This window comes from Myotis yumanensis, unplaced genomic scaffold (genome assembly GCF_028538775.1).
Source record: "Myotis yumanensis isolate MYYU_CA2020_CCGP unplaced genomic scaffold, mMyoYum1.0.hap1 SCAF_6, whole genome shotgun sequence".
NCBI lineage: Eukaryota > Metazoa > Chordata > Mammalia > Chiroptera > Vespertilionidae > Myotis > Myotis yumanensis.
The window spans coordinates 86,357,395-86,378,096 of record NW_027223757.1 but is presented as its reverse complement, the minus strand read 5'-3'; the positions used below and the strand labels follow the sequence as shown (position 1 = coordinate 86,378,096).

Here is a 20,702-nt window from a genome sequence, read left to right as displayed (position 1 = left end):
AATCGAGAAAGACATCCTCGAACTGTGGTATAATAGAAGTAAGGGCTATTGGCAGGTAAACAGGAAGAGTGAGAATGTCAGGTACCACATGGTGCAGAAAATGTTAGTTTCTAAGAGAAAATTAGAGAACAGGCAGGATGGGTGGGGTAAACCACTTAAAACATGATATGCTCCATTCATCTTCATCCTTTCAGTTTCTTGACTAAATTCTTGCCTTTTTGTGCCTTTAAAACTGCAGTCACTGAGCATGGTGCTTTCCTCAGTCATAGTGTTCTTTCCCTGCAGCCAGTGCCACGAAATCCACAATGTATAGTATCTCTCCTGCCAGCTCTGAAGAAGACCAGAAATTTTATGTCTGCACAGTCAAGGATGAGGTGAACTTGGACACAGTGCTTCTCCCACCATTGTTAAAAGGCATGTTCCTCAAATAACTCAAGTGAACCAATAACAGATGTCATTGCAATTAGTAACTTTGTGGATGACTGAGTATAGGTCTCTTATTATCATGCTAGTTTCATTTTTAAAAAAAATATTTTTATTGATTTCATAAAGGAAGGGAGAGGGAGAGATAGAAACATCAATGATGAGAGAGAATCATTGATTGGCTGCCTCCTGCATGCCCCCCACTGGGGGTCGAGCCCATGACCTCCTGGTTCATAGGTTGAAGCTCAACCACTGAGCCATGCCAGCCAGGCACTAGTTTTATTTTCTTCTAAAAAAAAAAAAAAAGGAAACCTGCCTTCCAGAAAGAAGTTCTGACATTACCCCCTGAAGAACCCCTTAAGTAATTGTAATGCTCCTTGAATAATGGTTTACTTAAGTGAGCCCATTGTTTTCCTTGGGACTGACTGATGACAGAAACGTTTTTTTAGTTGTTTAATAAAAGCATGTCTTGAGTTTCTCTTTGTGCATATTCCTGTGCTGGAGGGAACAATAAGCAAGGGAGAAAATGTTGCTGAAATTTAAGAAACTCTGGTGCTAGTGAAGAGAGAGTGTTACGCACATAGCAGGAGTTTAATAAAAAGAGTGCCGAGTAAGTTCATAATGACTTACAAGATAAAGCATTAGGTAGGCATGATTAGACAGGGATGTTTTTCTTTTTAGAGATGAGTTTTTCTTTTAATATTCAAGTGTTTGATGGCCATTGTGCTATAAGAAGCCCTCTGGAGGGATATGATAATGAATAAACATACTTTCAAGTCAAAGGTGGTCTTGCTGAGAATATGAGACATACATATGAAATAACATGGTAGTTAAGAGCCAGGACTCTGGAGTCAAAAAAATCTGGGTGCTGTTGGTTCCTTCACTGACTGGCTGTGGAACCTTAGATAAATTAATTGACTTATGTAAATCTTAGTCTTCTCATCACTCAAATGAGGGTAATGATAGCTCCTATCTACCTCATGGGGTTAGTTAAGGATCAAATGAAATAAATCATGGTACATTATAAATATTCATTGTATGCCCACTTTTATAAGCTACTCTGGAGGTTTTAAATCCATGTAGACAGTTCATACTGCTATAGCCATGATAGGCCACACTTGGCAATGGCTTTACTAACATAGAAGGACCAAGTCAGGAAGTACAGCATGCTAGCAGAACAGTAGTGAGTGGTTTTCTTCAGAGGGAGTCTTCACAGCAGTTTCTACCACTACTCTCCGGAGCCCCAAGGAATAGCTTAGGTGTGATGGAAGGAGGTCATGATGGATGGGTGCATGTAAGCCCCATGCCCCAGCTAAAAACTGGTATCTCTTGTAACAGCCCCGTACGCATAACTTCCAGGCCCTACAGGGACATAACCTATTAAACGATTTACTACCCCCAAGGAAGCCCAAAGCTGTGGTTTACCCCTGGTGTTTATAGCTTCTTCAGTTTTCTTAATCCAAATCCAGCTTCCAATCCGGGGTCATTTTTAGTGTAAGCAATGTTACCTGGTAATTCAGGTGCCATTTGTCAGGATCCTGGGAAAGTGCTAGGAAGTGCATCCAAGGTCAGCACTGTCCACAGAGAAGGGAAAAGGATTTGTTAGCTCATAAGCTAAAATTAATAGCTCAGTCTGCAAAGCCTTGGTCTAAATCAGGAGTAGGGAACCTTTTTTCTGCCATGGGCCATTTGTATATTGATAACATCATTTGTAGGTCATACAGAATTTCCAACTTAAAAACTAGCCTGCTATATTTGGTCAAACATTTAATTAACTCACCCCTAATGCAGGGCCAGACCAAATGATTTTGCAGGCCTTATATAGCCCTCGGCCAGACATTTCCCTGATCTAAATGAAAGGCTAAAGCTATATTGTGAAAGGCCACATAAATTATAAAAGTATTTAAAAAGAAGCCCTGGCCAGTTTGGCTCAGTGGATAGAGTATAGGCCTGCAGACTGAAGTGTCCCAGGTTTGATTCCGGTCAAGGGCACATACCCGGGTTGCAGGTTTGATCCCCAATAGGGGCTGTGCAGGAGGCAGCTGATCAATGATTCTCTTGTCATTGATATTTCTATCTCTCTCTCCCTCTCCCTTTCTCTCTGAAATCAATAAAAAATATATTTTTTAAAAAGTATTTAAAAAGGAGATTGATATGATTATATTTGTACTTTAAGTGTATAACTCTGCCAATAGCTAATATGTTATTAGGATAAGAATGAGGAGAAGTTGGAAATGTTCAAAAAAGAGTAATATAATGGTCCAGGTGAAAATGACTTTTTATACTAAAATTGTTTAGGAGGAAACATGCAAAAACATTTAGAAGGAGGGTAAGTGGGTGACCAGTTGGTTGTGAAGGAAAGAAAAAGGTTTAGAATTATTCCAAGATTTTTGGCTTGGTGACTTACTGGTTCAATACAACTGCTTTAATATATGGGTCATAATATGGAGAGATTTACTCTAATGCTTAGAGTTAATTAGCATCTTTATAATTATTGCAGTTCTGGGACCAGGAAACCTGGCCTCCATGTTTAGTCCAAAGTAAGAAGAAAAAGTCTAAGTACTTATTAAACATGAAAATGGGAAGAATTGTTAGTTTAGCTGAATGATTCAGGGCATACCTTTGGGTTTACCAACAAAGGGTTTTCGTGACCATGGTTGAAGAGTTTAAGTGATGTGGTAAAAATCTGATTATAGCTGGTTGAATAATGAATGAAGCCTGAGAACGAATGAGGACATGGAAATAAGGTTCTCTGAAGAGGTTTGGCTGAGGAAGAAGGGGTAGGCAAAAAGTGAGCCTTTATGCCGAAACCGGTTTGGCTCAGCGGAAAAAGTGAGCCTTTATATTTTGTTAAATGAACAGATTATCAACAAAATGCATTATATGTTGTAGAAAGCTGGTTCGTTGCTGATTTTTTTCCTCTAGAAATAGCTGTAAACCAACTGGATCAACTGAGCCCAGAAGAACAGTTGCTGGTTAAGTGTGCTGCAGTCATTGGTCACTCCTTCCACATCGATCTGCTGCAGCACCTGCTGCCTGGCTGGGGTAAACATAAGCTACTGCAGGTGCTGAGGGCTCTTGTGGATATGCACGTGCTTCGCTGGTGCAGCCAGAGCCAGGAGCTTCCTGCTGAGCCACGATCAGTGCCCTTTTCTGTTGAGATTATTGAAAAAAACAAAGAGGAAATGAAAAATTCAGGTGAGGAAAAGCTGGTCCCTTGTTCTGAACAGAGAGCCTTGGTGGGAATCGGGAGGGGGTGGTTGGGGTGGGGATGGAATCTGTGTTGAGAAAGAGCATCAATATCATTTATCAAGGACCTCAGTCTCTTAAAGCTTATAACTAAGAAATGGGGGAAATAATTATTTTAATCATGAAGGAACCATGGTTATAGTGAATGAATAGCTTGTATTTTTTCAGAATTGTCTTAATTTCAAGAATTCTAACTTCTTGTTAGCACCATATGTCAAGTATTTGTGTTTTAATTTTTGGTTCAGAAAATATTGCCATAATCCTTTATTGGCTTCTAGGTTGAGAAAATAAGAAAGAAGGATAAACTATTTCTAATTTTAGAAATTCACAAAGATAAATATATGTGATACTGAAACTGGTATTCTCAAATTCTCCACATGAAAGAATAAAATTGTGACATAGAAGACTCAAATTACATATAATCCAAAAATAATTTTTTTTGACTTTGAAATATGTTTGGGCCTTGTATTTGAACAGAGCATTTCGGATGATTTGATGTTTATAATAATTTGTAATACAAAAGCTCATTTTAGGAGGAACAACTAAGAAATCTATCCAAGTTACTTCAGTACCCCTGATTATTTCTTCGCCATGGTACTTTGTACTAGATATGGTCACTATCACTCTCAGATTGGTGTAAAATCCTTTATACAAAGTAGGCAAATGGGAATTGTAAATGAAATTTCTTTAAAACTAGCAGCATGTGCTTAGGAGTTTGCTACGTGGTAGCATGCAAGGACTTTAAGGGAGGCTCTCGCTTAGATTTTTCTGTATTTCAGATGCTGGCTCTCCTCTCAGGCAAAAAGAGGAACTATTCCTACCTCCTCCTGAGGTGCTAGAATTTGATGTGCCTCTATTACGGGAAGCTGCTTGGGAGCTGTGGCCCAAGGCACAACAGAGAGCCCTGCATCTTGAATGTGCCTGCTTTCTCCGACACTTGGCCTGCCGCTGTGGCAGTTGCAGGGGCGGGGACTTTGTCCCCTTCCACCGTTTTGCCATCTGTTCTGTCAAGAGCTCCAGAGGGTCATCCCGATTCTGCAGTTACAAGGATACTGGCTCGGTGTTAACACAAGTGATCACAGACAGATTACAGCTGCCTTCTCCCCAAGGTAAACCCAGGCAGGCAGAAAGAGGATATATGGACAGCACCTCTCTTTATTCATAAGCTCAGATCTCTTCATCCAAAAGGTAAAATCACATTAAGGTAGAAAAATAGGTAGAAAGAGCCATTTATCCCTGAAGTGCCAGAGATAAGAAAAGTGTAATCTCTGAATTAAAAGGAACTTTAGAGGTCATACTTGTTTGGGTTGGCAATCTGGGGTAATCTTTGGTAAGTTCCTTAACCTCAGTTAATTGAGAAAAATAGCAATATTATTTTATAGGGCTGTTGTGCCAGGCACATGGTTAGTACACATACATCTTAATTATTGTTTTTTATTGTTATAATTATTCCACTCAGCACACATATATGGAGTCAATGTGTATCAGATGCGGTTAAGAATACAAAATGAATGAGCCTTGGTCCCTAAAATGATCAGTTTTGGGGGTGATACAGACATATAGAGAATTCCAACATGGAAAAGGAGATGAAAATGGCATGCATAGGGGCTGGGTACCTAGAGAAGGGGCTGTTAGCTGGCCCAAGGAATGAGTAGAAGACTCTTCCTTCAAGGAGATACTGCCAGAAGTTAGACTTGGAGTATAAGTAGGAGTTAGCTACTTCAGGAAGGTTGGATTAGTGGACAGAAGTTCCCCAAAGCCTATAACCCTTCTACCACATCTCAGATAAGAGTTCATGCATCTTTGTTTTAACATTTTCGGTTCGTTTACCTTACAGGACATCCTGTTTCATTGCCAGCAGCTATTAGAGTGAAATCTACCTTCTTGCAACTTCACCCATTTGTCAGAGTTGTGTCTTCTTCTATAGTTGAAGACAGCTATCAAGATCCAACCATTCTTCTCTTTTTCTACTTTGATAGAAGAGAAGTTGGTATTGGTTTTGGCAGGGGAGAGGGATATGAGAGAGATGGTGACGTATTGGAGGTAAAGGACTAGAATGAAGGATGTGATCTATGATCCTAATACCTCTTCTAGCTGTAACATCTGGTGACTCTGTGAAGGTAGACCAGTAACTTGGAGAAATTGGTCATGACTGATGAACTCTATGAGCATTTGTGCTTTTGCACTTTCTGAGGGGAAGAGGACAGTAACAGTGAGTGTCCTAGTCCACTATTGTGATGACATTATACTATCATTCACATTTCCTATGTGGCCTTTGTTTTGAAGAGGTCAGTTTCAGCTTTAGATTAGACAGCCTGATCAATCTATATGAGAAAGGCTCCAGACCTTCCTTCCCAGCACAGCCGAACCCAGAAGAGGCCTCTGTGCATGGCCATACAGCACAGGTTCTGCACAGATCGAGAGGGTGCTGCTCACACAGGCTGTGAGGTGAAGGCGCCCTGGGAATTGTGTATTGCAGTAGTGCTGCCAAACTCCAGTTTCTTAGTTACCTTATCCTTACCTGACATTATTTGACATCAGAGAGCTGGTACTTTTACTTAACACAAGTCCTCTTTACAGCAGTTCTCTTAGACTCCTTCCTTTTCAATCCCACCACTCATGCTTCCGAGTCCTAACCCTAATATGTAACACTAGAGGCCTGGTGCATGAATTTGTGCACCAGTAGGGTCCCTCACCCTTGCCTGAGGGATCAGGCCAAAACCAGCTCTCCAACATCCCCCAAAGGGTGCTGGATTATGAGAGGGTGCAGGCCAGTCTGAGGGACCCCACCGGTGCATGATCAGGGCCAGGGAGGGACGCGGAAGATTGGCCAGCCAGGGAGGGATCACAGGAGGGCTCTAGGGTATGTCCAACCTGTCTTACTCAGTCCCGATAGGCCGGACCCCAGCAGCAAGCTAACCTACTGGTTGGAGCGTCTGCCCCCTGGTGGTCAATGCACATCATAGTGAGTGGTTGAGCAGCCTTAGCATATCATTAGCATATTATGCTTTGATTGGTTGAACGGCTGACCAGTCGACCAGACACTTAGCATATTAGGCTTTTATTATATAAGATGTCAACATCATTACCAGTGTATTCCCAGTCTTTGTTTTGTTTTGTTTTTTATCTTGGAGAAGGCGGCTGTAGAGGAAGAGTCAAATCTGGAGGATAAAGGCTGTTGAATGCCAACTAAGTAAAGTTGAAAACTTCTGCTGGCCACTGAGACTCTAGTGGACTGTGGCATCATGTGTCCTCATGATTTTCTCACTAGGTCTTAGGTTTTGTGGTTCACTCTTCTGTGTTCATAAACCCAATCACGACATTTTCAGAGATTCCTACTATTAGAAGTAGCCATCAAACCAAGTGGATACATTATATATTTATTTATTAACCAATAGTGAGTACCTCCTGGGATTTAAGAACTGGCTTGGAAGGTTTGAGAACTAAAGGAGTTACTATTTGAATGACAAATTGTGGCTTTTAAGGAATTTGCAATCTATTATCCTAATTTTGTGTGCAGGCAAATATTAAACCTAAGCTTATTATCATAATGGGGAGGGTGTGGAAATTATGTCGTGAACTAAGCTGCAGAGGAAAGATAGGAATTTAAAATGTCCTCAGTTAATTCAAACATAGATACTAAAGACAATCATCTTTTTCTCCCTATAGATAGTTTTCAGTTCCAGACAGAACTGTCCAGAAGTCAGGAGGCCTTCACAAGTGCACCCTGCAGGTAGATGGAGATGCTGAGAATGGGCTGGAGGGGCAGAAAGTGAGACGCAGCTGACCACGAGACTGGGCTCACCTCACCTGCAGACCAGGAAGGCATCTGACACCCAAAATCTCTATTCAAGTTAATAGAGATTTCAAAATGCAATTTTTGATTCTTTGTAGAGAAATTATTTCTTAGTGGTTAAGAAAAACTTCCAATAGCTCTCAAATGCATTGTACACAGAGCAGGGGTTTTTATGTTCAGCTATAAATTTGCCTTCTCAATTATTTTTGACCCCAGCTGATATTAAAATGAACTTACACTTCCCAACCATGTACCTCTGGTTTTCAAATGCCTGTCCCACTAATATTAAATGTCCCTACCTTGAGTTCACCAGCCACGCTGTAGTCTTCTCTCTCTTTTCCAACTTGATATTCTACTTTTCAAACATAAATCTATCCATATTTGACATGAATCACCTCCACACACACCTGTGTGTCTGGCTCACACAATTCTCCTTTTTTAAAATACTAAGTGGCCTCCATCTCCTTCCACTTATCAGAATGTTCACCAGCCTTCAAAGCCCTCCTCAGTGCCCACTTTTTTTGATCATTCCGTCTCAGAAAGACCTGATCTCTTTTGAACTCATGGTACCTGTGGAAAGTGCCCTGGACTAGTAGTCAGAGAGGTGGGCTACTAGGAGTTTTGAGGCCCTATATAAATCACTTAAGCTCTCTCAATCTCAGTCTCTTCATCTGCAAAACGGTAGTAACTTTTGGCTGCTGGAATGACAGGGTTGTTGCAGGATAAGATGGTGGTGGTATCTACACTAATAAAAGAGAAACATGGTAATTAGTGTACGACCGCTACCCTTCCCATTGGCTAATCAGCATATCCTTATGCAAATTAACTGTCAGCCAAGATGGCGGCCGGCAGCCAGGCAGCTGGAAGCGAACATGAGGCTTGCTTGCTCCAGTGACTGCAGACTCCAACGTTCCCCGCCTGACTTGCCGGCCTCTGCGCTGCAACTCTAAGAAACTATGTACTATGTTGCAAATAAGAAGCTAAACAAAACCCCAGAAACCAGCTTTCAGTGGGCTGGGATCTCAGAGCTGGAGTTATACATTGTGTCGATTATAGAATGCAAACAAACCAGATAGCTTCTTTCAGCAGCGGAAGCCTCAGAGCTAGAGCCAGAGCTAAAGCTGGCCCAGAATAAAAAAAAAGAAAAAGAAAAAAAGTAGCGGTTGGGAGCTTCAGTCAACTGCCAAACTGAAAGCAGCCCTCAGCTCCTCACCCAGACTGGCTAGGCACCCAGTGGGGATCCCCACCCTGAAGGGTGTGTGACCAGCTGCAAACAGCCATCATCACCTCATCCAGGCTGGCCAGGCACCCCAGTGGGGACCCCCACCCTGATCCAGGACACCCTTCAGGGCAAACCAGCTGGCCCCCAGGCCTCTATCCTATATAGTAAAAGGGTAATATGCCTCCCAGCACCGGGATCAGCGGAGCCACGAGGCCCCCTGGCACCGGATCAGCGTGACAGGGGGCAGCGCCCAAACCCCCTGATCGCCCTGCGGCTCTGTATGTGACAGGGTGCGGCGCCCCAACCCCCCACCCCCCACGGGCCCTGCTCTGTGTGTGACAGGATAGAGCCATAACCTCCCCATCGGCCCTGCCCTGAGTGTGAGAGTGGCAGCGCCCCAACCCCCTGATCGGCCCTGCTCTGTGGGTGATAGAGGGCGACACCCCAACCCCCCGCCCCCTACACGGGCCCTGCTCTGTGTGTGATGGGGTAGAGCCATAACCTCCCCATTGGCCCTGCCCTGAGTGTGACAGTGGTGGCGCCCCAACCCCCTGATCGGCCCTGCTCTGTGGGTGATAGAGGGCGACACCCCAACCCCCTGATCCGCCCTGCTGTGTGTGTGACAGGGGGTGGCGGCACAACCTCCCTATCAACCCTGCCTTGAATGTGACAGGGGGCGGTGCCCCAACCCCCCAATCAGCCCTACCCTGAGCGTGACTAGGGGTGGCATTGCAACCTCCCTATCTGCCCTGCTCTGTGCATGACGGGGGCGGCGCCCCAACTCCCCAATCAGCCCTGCTCTGAGCCCGACCAGGGGCTGCACCTAGGGATTGGGCCTGCCCTCTGCCACCCAGGAGCAGGCCTAAGCCAGCAGGTCGTTATCTCCTGAGGGGTCCCAGACAGCGAGAGGGCACAGGTCGGGCTGAGGGACCCACCCCCCCCACCCCCCACCCCGAGTGCACAAATTTTTGTGCACCGGGCCTCTAGTACAGGGGTGGGCAAACTTTTTGACTCGAGGGCCACAATGGGTTCTTAAACTGGACCGGAGGGCCGGAACAAAAGCATGGATGGAGTGTTTGTGTGAACTAATATAAATTCAAAGTAAACATCATTACATAAAAGGGTACGGTCTTTTTTTTTTTTTAGTTTTATTCATTTCAAACGGGCCGGATCTGGCCCTCGGGCTGTAGTTTGCCCACGGCTGCTCTAGTATAAGATAATGTTCAAATGTACTGTGACAAAGTTCAAATACATTAAGAGATAAATGTATTATTACTTATTGCTTTGTATCACTTTGGTGATTTTATTTATTTAACACATTGTTAGTTTACTCTTCAGGTGTGGTCGTTTCTCCATTTAGTTTGTGAGGTATTAGATTGACTTTAGGTTTTTAAAAAATCTGTAATAGAACTTTGCCGTTATAGATTAGGCCTCTGACTTTTAAGAGTGATGGAGGGGAAGGATAGACATAGAATTAATGAGTTCTAAAGGAAAGCTTCCTGGGAAAGTGGCTTGGAGACCCGGTAATGCCTGACAAAAGTGGCTGCACCTGGCCACTCTCATTTCTTCATCTCTCCACAAAGGTCAGAGGAAGAGTTCCTGGATCGAGTGAGCAGGAAGCTGGCTCAGGCCAGCCCCGAAAACGACCTGCTGACCACGAAGCCCTGTCGCTGTGAGGAAATCCTGAAGTTAGTGCTCTCACCCCTCATCCAGCACTGCCTGGTCATTGGAGAAAACACCTGTGCGTTTTATTACCTGCTGGAGGCTGCTGCTGCCTCCTTGGACCTGTCAGATAACTACATGGTGAGCAAGCTCTGCTTTCTGAGATGAGCCCTTTTACTTGGGGATTTGATTGGGTTTCTTAACTATCAAGTTACCTGGAGAGAGAGTGGGAGCGAGAAAAGACCTGGAAAGGGTTTAGGAGAAAACATGAGTGGGAATGTGGTAATGAGAGAACACCAAGCTGCCGGCCCTGCCCCCCTCTTCCCCCCACCCCCAGCCATGTGCAGTCCAGCTCCCCATTTCTAACTCGAAATCCAACCTGATTGACGTGCATATCTTGACCCGCATCATATCCTTACTCCAGTCTTCCCCTCTAGCATCATCTGAATCCTAATCCAGTTCCTCCATCCCTTATCTGGTTTGAAGGCCTTCTTTTATTTGAGGAAGGCAAGCAGTCTTCGGGGCCAGCCCTCTGCATTCTCATTTTTGAAAAGGCACAAGGTGAAGATCTGTCAGTTTGAGGAGGCCACTTTCTGCCGTCTTCGGTCAGAGGTGAGAGCGGAGGTGACCTTGAAGTTTGGGTTATTTCTCCTTGACAGTTATCCTATCATTTCTTTTAAAATCCCTTTGATTTTTTTGGGTGTGTGTTTGTGTATGTGCAGTTATAAATGTGATAATATGATAAAAGGTGCACAAATTCAAAACATGAAAATATATAATATGTAAAAAGTGAAACAACCTTCATAATCCTATGCCACCCCCAGCATAGTTAACCGTTTGAGTCCCAAGCAGCGCGAGCTGCTTGGTATTTCTCGACATAAAATAAAACAAGCGCTATCACGCTGTTTGGATCTTTTCGTACTCATTTAGAGAAAGCGCGGTTGCCCTGTTTGGGATTCTTCGACAGTGTTTTTTCAATACCCCCTGGGACTCAAACGAATCGTATGTTTTCTCGACATAAAATCTCAGCAGCGCAATCGCGCTGCTTGGGACTCAAACGGTTAATAATCTGGCTATATGCACAGTCATATCGTTATTATTTTGTTATTTTAAAAATAGAATCATATTCCTCATTCTCTTCTGTAGCTGACTTTTATTCTTAATAATGAAGATTGAACATATTTGTATATTGGTGTACATCAATCACAGTTGTAGCTGCCAAGTATTTCACTGTATGATATATCAAAGTTTACTTATCCATTTCATTCTTCAGGTGCACTATGGTGAATATTCTTGGAAATAGCTCTTTCTCCTTTTGTGAGAATGTTTCTGTAAAAGAAATTTCCAGAGGTGGAAATAGTAAGGCAGAAGATATGATTTTACATTTAGTAAATATATTGCCAAATTGTTCACCAAAAATATATCAATTAGAGTTTTTCTACACTTCTTTACAGCCTTACCAACATCAGATACTATTAGTCTTTTAAAAACTTGCTAATACATAAATGAAAGTTATCTTAACTATGAAATATGGTACATTATTTTTACATGTTTATTAGTCATTGATTTTTCTGTGAATTGCCTAGTAATGGGGTGTAATGTACAGTGTGATGATTATAGTTAATAAAACTGTGATGTATAATTGAAAGTTGCTAAGAAAGTAGATCTCAAAAGTTCTCATCACAAGAAAAAGAAGATTTTTAACTATGTGTGGTGATGGACATTAGCTTATTGTGGCAACTATTTTGTAATATATACATATAATGAATCATGTACAACTGAAACTAATACAATGTTATATGTTGATTAGATCTCAATAAAGAAAAAATCACATTGCCCACATTAATATATTCAATAAAGCTAGAAGAAAAAAACCATATAGTTGAAAATCTCCCCAACCCTGTCACTTAGCCACTGTGTCCCTTCCCCAGTGTCCCTCCCCCAGTGTTATGTATCTTTATATGTGAGGTGATATTTCAGGTGCTTTCCGCAGCATCTGAATCCTTGCCCAAATGACAATCCCACCTCAGTCTAGCAGCATCACTTTCTAAACCAGAACCTTCTTCTACTTCTCACTGACAATGTGGGGGGTACTTTCTCCTTAACCCTATTTTCTCCTTTATTTGCTCTTGGCCCTACTAGTGCTTGATAGAGTAGCCAGGCTCTGCTCCAACTCAATGCACTCACTCTAGCACCTCATTAGCCCTAAGTGCACATCCCAAAATAGAAGAGCCAATGTGTTATATCAACGACCTTGTCCAGGTTGCTCTTCCCACATTTGCATTACTGTTTCTTATTTTCCCATGTCTAGGTCTGTTTCAACATGGGACAGATCACCTTGGCCAAAAAACTGGCTAGGCAAGCTCTCCGACTGCTGAAAAAGAATTTCCCTTGGACCTGGTTTGGTGTCCTTTTCCAAACATTCCTGGAAAAATATTGGCATCCCCGTTCCCTGAGCCAACCTGCAGACAACCCTAGTGAGAAGTGAGAAGCTGGCCAAGTTGTGCTGGTCCCCTTTAGGGCCACAGAGAAACTAAAGTAGGACCCAGCCTAGAGTTTTGCCATATTGACCTCAGACTCCTTTTTTTAAGCATATCACAGACAGTTCTAGTTCTGCCTTACTTCTCTAGCCAATTAGATGTAACAGAAGGAGGACTTTGGTTTTGGGAGTGTGGTGTTACCCTGTCTCTTCCAAATAAAGATAGGTGTGTGTGTGTACATACATGGATATACAGATATGTAACTAGGTAGCAATTTAATATTTGTCTGATATAAAAATTGCTACCTAGTTATTGAGCTATAGTCATTTAAAAGAAATATATTTAATCAAAATAGCAATTCAAAGAGTAAACCTTTATTTAAAAACTTCTCTGAACTTTTCCTGGTCAAGAGGGATGAGTTAAAAAGGTCTAAGAGGTTAGAAGTAGTTGGATCCCAGAAACATTTCTGAGTTTGGAAGTCTGTAGCTGGCCCACGGAGGAGTAGACTTGGATTTCTGTGGGAAGGGACAGTTGGGCACTGGTGAAGAATAAGGCATGCTAACCACCCTGTGCTTCACAACAGTAAGAAGAAGTTGGCAGTCCTGCAGCAGCAGGTGCAGTGCCTCTCCCTGCTCTGGCAGCTCTATAACCTGGAGGCCACAGCCAGCAGCCGCAGGTTTGCCTGCCTGGCCACGCTGATGCAGAAGAATTCAGCCGAGGAGTTTGCCAATGAAGCCCAGGTAAACCAGTCCTTGCTTTACCCCCAGACCTACTCAGAAACCTGAAATGCTAGGGAGACAGACGCTGCCAAGTTCCTGGGTTTTGCATGGTTTCACAATGACCCACATTTAATAGCACGCCACTGACCATGGGTTTGAGCAGGGTTTCTCAACTTGCAGTTTATAGATGCGTTTTCCAGGCATGAAGCCGCCTGGAACTCACTGAACTGAATGTAGAACTGTGTGTGTGTGTGTGTGTGTGTGTGTGTGTGTGTGTGTTCAAAAGAGCATTTGGGGAGTGGTGTAAGGTCGGGAAGGGGTCGTAGCTTTCATCAGATTCTCAAAGAAGTTCATGATCTAAAAAAAGGATTTGAATTGCTAACTTAGGGAAAAGAAGGAAGAGAAGTCTGTCTTCCTAATTTTAGCTTCTCTCTCTCTCTCTCTCTCTCTCTCTCTCTCTCTCTCTCTCTCTCTCTCTCTCCATTTGTTCAAAAAAATATTTGATGAACACCTATTAGGTCCTGGCACTGATCTTGGTTCCAGGGAAATAGATAATAGAAAAGTGAAATATATGGTACGTTAGGTGATAATAAATGTCATGGAGAAAAAAATAAGTGGAAGCAGGGGGACCTGGGGTTCTAGGAGTGGTGGGTGCTGTTTTAAATAAGGTAGTCATGGAAAGCCTCACTGAGTAGGTAACATTTGGGCGCATATCTGAAGAAGGGAGAAAGTAAGCCACATGGCTATCTGGGAGAAGAGTGTAAGGCAGAGGGCACCGTGAATGCATAGGGCATGCCCTCTGTGTTTGAGGAACAGTGAGGAGGTCAGTGTGACTAGAGGGGAAGGAGGGAATGAGAGAGAGGAAGGAGATGAGTCAGAGGGAGAGGTGGGTGGCAGATCCTGCAGGCCCTATAGGCCACTGTAGTGGTTTCAGCCTTTATTGTAAAGAAGATGGGAAGCCTTTGGTGGGTTCTTAGAAGAGGGAGGACAGGATCTACTTATATTTTAATAAGATTATTCCGGCTGCCATATTGAAAATAAACTGAAAGGGGCAAGAGAGGAAGCTGGGAGACCAGTTAGGAGGCCATTACAATAACACAGACAAGAGATGGTCGGCTTGGCTTGTGGTGGCAGAGGAAGTGGGGAGGAGTGGTCTTCTCTCAAGAGAGAGCCAACAGGATTCGCTCACAGATTAATTCCGAGATGTGAGAGAGAAGTGTCAAGGATAATCCCAGGATTTGCAGTGTGGACTTCCAGAGGGATGGAAATGCTCTTAATTGGGATGGGGAAGTCTGTAGAAGGAACAGATTTTGGGGAAGATTGGCTGCAAGGTTTTGGACAGATTTAATTTGAGATGTCCATTAGACATCCAGGTGGAGATGTGTAGGCAGCTGAATATAAACTGTGGGTTCATGAGAGAGGTCTGGGCTGGAAATAGAAATATGGAATCATCAGTGTATAAACGGTATTTAAAGCCAGGAAATTCGGTGAGATCACCAAGAGAATGAGAAAAGGTCCAAGGACTGAGTTAATAGCTCCAGTGTGAAGAGGTCAGTCATAAGGAGAAACCAGCACAAGAACCTGAGAAGTTGCCAGAGAAACGAGAGGGAAACTGAGAGAGTATGATGTCCTGAAGACCTACTGAAAACTACTTTGAGAAGAGAGTCATCAACCATGTCAGATGTGCACACAGTTATACCAGGAACCTAGCAGCAATGCTGAAGAGCTCTAAAGAGCAAAAATCGGAGACCTTAATTAGAGACAACACTGATGAGGTTTGGCCAGTGTTCTCCAAGGGAAAGTCTGGGATTGGAGAAAAAGACGAGGGGCAGGTTGAGAAAATGGTTTGTCTAAAGAACAGACAGTGAGAATAATCACATTAGAAGTGTAAGGGTGAGGAGGATATGTCTTCATAGCTGGAGTGGAGGTGAGTGTAGGGACACCAGGAGTCCTGACCGAATGAGCAGCATGGCACCAGCATGGGCACTTATGCAGAAGAGGGACGAGATGGAATGTAGTGTAAATGCACAATCAGAATGTTTTGCCCTATGCTCTGCCCCGCAGGTTGTCTCTACCTACGTGGCCCTCTCCCAGTTCTCCCAGAACGTGGGTGACACGGAGAAGTGGCTGCACTGCGAACAGATGGCCATTCAGAAAAGCAGCCTGTGCTGGTTCTCCAGAGAGGGGTTGTTGGCCACCGCGCAGCTCATGCAGACCTTGGCCTACACCAAGCTCTGTCTCGGCCACCTTGACCTCTCCATCAAGCTGGGTAACAGGACTTGGGGTTGGTGGGCCTGAGGCCTTCAGAGAGGCCAGACTCACAGCCACACCTCACAATGCTCTTACCTCCTCAGGTTTTCAAGCTCATGAGATATGCAGGCACCTCCGGAAACCAGCTCTGCAGAATCTGGTTCTCTCCGTTCTCTTTAGATCTGCATTTCTCAAGAAGAAGTATTAAGATCATTTTTTTTTCATTTCTATTTATTGCTTAAGAGGGGATGGTATGATCTCCCATAGAAGATGAGATGAGAAGAGACAGCTGTTCATTCCCACAGCTGTCTCTTCTCCTGTTACTACAGGAAGCACTGTCTTAGGTGTGGGGGTTAGCAGTGGGAAGTGCAGTCTGAGCTCCTTTTTTTTAAAATAAAATTTTTTCTTCATTCTATTTTTTTCTATGTTCATTTATCCCCCTATACCCTCTTCTACCTCCACCTACCCCCACTCCCCAATCCCTCAATCACCACACTGCTGTCTATGTCCATGAGTTTTTTCTCTCTCTCTCTCTCTTTCTTTTCTTTTAGGGGGGTAGAGAATTGCAGTAGTTCAAGACTCAGGAAACTGTCTTAGAGGCATTTTCCCACTTGTTTTGCTTAGAGAGAGCTCTGGTCCCAGGTACAGATGCTCTCTGTATAAAAATAGAGCTGTGGAGAGGAGGTGCACGGGATGTTAGGCTGTTTGGAAGGTGTAAGATCCCCTCCCGTCCTGCATTGTGCTCCCCACTCCCTAGCTGGTCCCAGTGGCTCTGTCTCTCGGCAGATTTGATCTGTGTGTCCATGTGCTGGACAGTCAGTGGGCGCTCATTTCCCAGGGTCATGATATCCTTGGCCTGGCCTGCTTCTATTCTGCTTGCTTAGATCTGCTGCTCTACGGGAAAGGTAAATCTTGTGCATGGCTCTTTTGTACTCCTGAGGGATTCAGACCTTAGATGGGGCCTGAGGTTGGGAACACAGGCAGTCATGAGCTGGCCCCTGGCATGGCCTCTGCTCCCAGCTCCTGGCTCTGCAAAGTCTAGGAACCACATTGTGATTCAGGGGTGTCTGCCTTACATATACCTCCTCCCCTGTACCACACACCTTCGAAACCTGTTCCTACATGGACAGCTTCTAGTAGCCTGGCTACCTTCTCTGTCCACAGGATTGCTGTGCCGACCCTTTGGAGAGTGTCTACGTTTCATTCAATACTATGAGCATAGCTGCGTTCTAACCTCTCAGAGCAATGTGATGCTGGGGGTCCACTCCTCTCTGGCCATGTGGTAATGTGTGTTGCCAGTCTTACTCCGGGTCTGTGGGAAAGGGTAGAAATTTAAGGACACTATGAAGTCATTATTTCACATCTCTGACCCACTTCTAAATACTGTCACCTCCCATCCCCATCTTATTAGAAGAGATCTTCTTTTCTTCTTTTTCTTCAACAGGTCTAAGGCCTATAGGTTGAGGGTTAAGTTTGGGGTTACGTGTAAGTGCTAGATAACCCATGGCAAGGCTGAATATCAATAGTCTCCTTTTAAGTTTTGCTTGCGACTTACATGCAAGAAAGTAACTTATATTCGAATTAGTAACCTTGGCCACTTCCCAGCATCACAATTCTCACTATCAAGAAGGTCTCAGAGCTTTAGAAAAGGAGGCTTCTATGAAATAGCCATGGTTAGTAAGCAGGGGACAGAGCTCAGAGCTGCGATGCTTTTCCCTCCAGGTTTGCCCAGGACTCAGAGTGGAACCTGTTTGAGTACCACTTCTCCAAGGCTCGCCAGCTGGTGGAAAGAACCAATGCCTCACTGTTTGGTTCACACGGCTTTGTCCGGTTCCTAGAGTGCCATGTGCTGATGTTACAGAAAGTGCCAGAGGGTGTCTTCATGCACATTCCCCCAGAGACTCCGAGTCAGGTCTTAAAGGTACCTGTTTCTCTACTGTCCTTCAACTAACAGTTAAGGTAGCATTTGACCCTGTGATACTCGTTCTGCCACCTGCATCTGTCCCTTACTCTTCTCTTTGTTGCCTGTCTCTTTTGTCACCTTGAATTCTTTTGTCCCTCCACCTAGAAAGTCTTTCTGCCTACCTCACGTACCCTCCCGGATATTCCTGCACGTAGGTCAGGACTGGATCCCAAAGGCAGGAGAAACCTTTGCACAGCTACTGCCCAACACCATTGAAACGTTAACCATCAGCCCTTCTCAGTGGACCCATTCTGGCTAGTCTGTAATTTGGCACATCTCCCTACAGCCCTGCTTTCTAGTTCCTCTGTTCAAACCAACTTTCTGTGCCTACTTTGCCACCAATAACTCGTCCTTGTTCCCCCAGCCTGAGTGAGCGTGCTGAGTGGGGGCTGTTGTAAGTGCTGACAGAGTGGGGTGGAGGGAGGGAAAGTGCTAATCCCTGAGCTAATGGACCCTCCTTTCCTTTCAGTACTTTAAGGAGTTCTTCTCTCGATGTGTGACCTGCCCTGTCTATCACCGGTGGGTCTCAGAGCTGAAAGCCTCTGTAATGAGATATGGAAAGAGAGAAGTCATGTCCTTGACTAACATCATCAGTCCTTTGGACACCTGCTTGGCCAGTATTTGGATAGAGGGAGAATTCCTGGAGGAAAACAAGTCCTTTGATGGAAATTTAGCAATTCAGAGTAAGCATTCCTTCCTGGAACCCTTGTCTGAGAGACACACAGAACAGTCTCCAGTTCCTACTCACGAGCAGCCAAAGGCTTCACCTCCAAAGTAAGAAGGGACACACAGGTGTAAGGAGTTAGTCCTTGCTCCAGAGGTGGTTACTGTCTTCTCACGAGTGCTGGGCCCAGCCTAGACCCATTGCTAAGTAATGTAAGAGCCTCTCCCAGGCCTTTGTTCAGCATCTGGAATCCTTAAGTGTAGGAAGTTCCTCCCCGGTCCCAGCTTACACAAGATTGTTCCCTCAAAGGTCACTAAGGGAGAACGAAGGCCTTAGAAATCACAGTGTAATGTCTTAATGTCTGTGAAGGTAAATGGTAAGATATGGACAAGAAAAAGAGGGGAAGGAATATGGTATCTTGCCTCAGGGCCCAGCAAATCGGCTCCTTTGGCAGGGTCATGAGTTAAATCTGTAATTGCTGAGAATATTCTTTGTGTTTGTGATCTTCTTTATGTTCCTGGTTCTAGGGTTTGACAGAGTGACTGATGTCAAGGAGAACAGGGATGAAGAAGAAACTCAAGAATGTAATATTAAAACAAAAAAAATCATCTGAAGGGATCATGATTCTCTTATTGTATATAACACAAAGAAATGCCTCAAGTTCTCCTTTTTAAGATACTGTATATTTTAATAAAAGCTTGTGTTTCTGGCCCTAGCTGGTTTGGCTCAGTGGATAGAGCATCAGCCTGTGGATTGAAGGATTCTGGGTTCGATTCTGGTCAAGGGCATGTGCCCGGGTTGCCCACTCGATCCCCAGTGGGGGTGGGGGCGTGCAGGAGGCAGCCAATCATTGATTCTCTCTCATCATTGATGTTTCTACCTCTCTTCCTCTCCCTTCCTCTCTGAGGTCAATAAAAAAAAAAAAAAAAAAAAAAAAATATATATATATATATATATATATAAAAGCCTGTGTTTCTGAAGCATGAAATTTAGATCTTTCTTAACTCTGGACTGTCAATTGCACAACTGTAGAGAAATAAAACTGGGATAGACCAGCAGTCTGGGAGCCCTAATGAAGAGGTTGTCATTACAAAGGAAGGCTGGCAGTGTGGGTGCTTTGGTGCTGACCACTTTGGCACAGGTGTGGAAATGGGCTGCTAAGAAACCAAGGAATGCCCTGGCTGGTTTTGCTCAGTGGTTAGAGCATCGGCCTGTGGACAGGAGGGTCCCGGGTTCGATTCTGGTCAAGGGCACTTGCCTGGGTTTCGGGCTCCGTCCCCAGTGGGGGGTGTGCGGAAGGCGGCCAATCAATGATTCTCTCTTATCATTGATATTTCTATCTCTCTCTCCCTCTCCCTTCCTCTCTCAAATAAATAAAAATAAATTATATATATAAAAGAAACCAAAGAATCTTGAGGTACACAGTGGGAATTCATTTCTCCTTTGTGGTATATGATTTGGGCATTTCCATAAGAAACTGAAACTGCCAGAGGGTATATGACTCTAGCTCTTTTCTTTATTCTCCCCTTTTGGAGCTGCTGTCTTTGGCCTTTATCTGTTCGATGGTCTTTCTTCCACAGAGTACAACCTTCCCACTGATTTTTATGCTTATAACTCAATCATTGGTGTTCATAAAGCCAGTTAACTAATGATATGATAGCTACCACTTATCCCTCACTTTGTGCTTGAAGTACATTCTTTAAATCCCATTATCAATTCTGTGAAGCAAGTATTTTTATTCCCATTTTATAGATGAAGAAGCCAAAGCTTAGAAAGGTTTTGCTCTAAGAAACAGCCACAAAATGGTGGAGCTGGGATTCCAACTCCAATTTAATTCCAGAGTTTATGCTCTTCACCACTAGGCTCACTGGCTTTCCTGGGACCTACCCTGCGCCCAGGCTTCAGTATTCTGTTCAAATGGCCACAGTCAGAACTTTAAGGATGTTTGGGAAAGAGAGGCCTGGACTTCTTTTAAATTGTCCTGTCTAGTCTGCACATACCCTCTTCCCTCCTCTTGTTACTCTTCTTCCTCCCCCTCCACTCCCCTCTTGTTTCCCTTCCACTTTTCCGCCTCTTATCCCCCCCCCCCCCCACCCCACCCCCCGCTTCCTTTCTCCTCTTCTACTCCTTTAAATTTCTGAGAGACAGTATAGAGTTGTGGTCAGGAGCAAGGACTCTGTGCCAGGCAGCCTAGGTCAAATTTTAAATCCTACATATTAGCTGTGTTACTTTCGTCATATAATTTATTTTCTTTATGCTTCACTTTCCTTGTCT

General features: G+C 44.0%; 1 protein-coding gene across 1 annotated transcript in view; it reads left to right on the top strand.

Annotated features, from left to right (window-relative positions):
- LOC139012930 (adenylate cyclase type 10-like) overlaps positions 1 to 19,052 on the top strand; it is a 40,612-nt gene extending 21,560 nt beyond the window's left edge. Inside the window, 16 exon segments of the mRNA XM_070419128.1 lie at positions 286 to 414; positions 3,349 to 3,621; positions 4,452 to 4,781; positions 7,342 to 7,405; positions 10,274 to 10,493; positions 10,839 to 10,964; positions 12,664 to 12,836; positions 13,416 to 13,572; positions 15,616 to 15,820; positions 15,906 to 16,002; positions 16,588 to 16,706; positions 16,966 to 17,083; positions 17,524 to 17,722; positions 18,234 to 18,447; positions 18,956 to 19,021; positions 19,024 to 19,052. Coding sequence (XP_070275229.1) covers positions 286 to 414; positions 3,349 to 3,621; positions 4,452 to 4,781; positions 7,342 to 7,405; positions 10,274 to 10,493; positions 10,839 to 10,964; positions 12,664 to 12,836; positions 13,416 to 13,572; positions 15,616 to 15,820; positions 15,906 to 16,002; positions 16,588 to 16,706; positions 16,966 to 17,083; positions 17,524 to 17,722; positions 18,234 to 18,447; positions 18,956 to 19,021; positions 19,024 to 19,052 — 2,519 coding nt within the window.
- Positions 19,053 to 20,702: the final 1,650 nt, after the last annotated feature.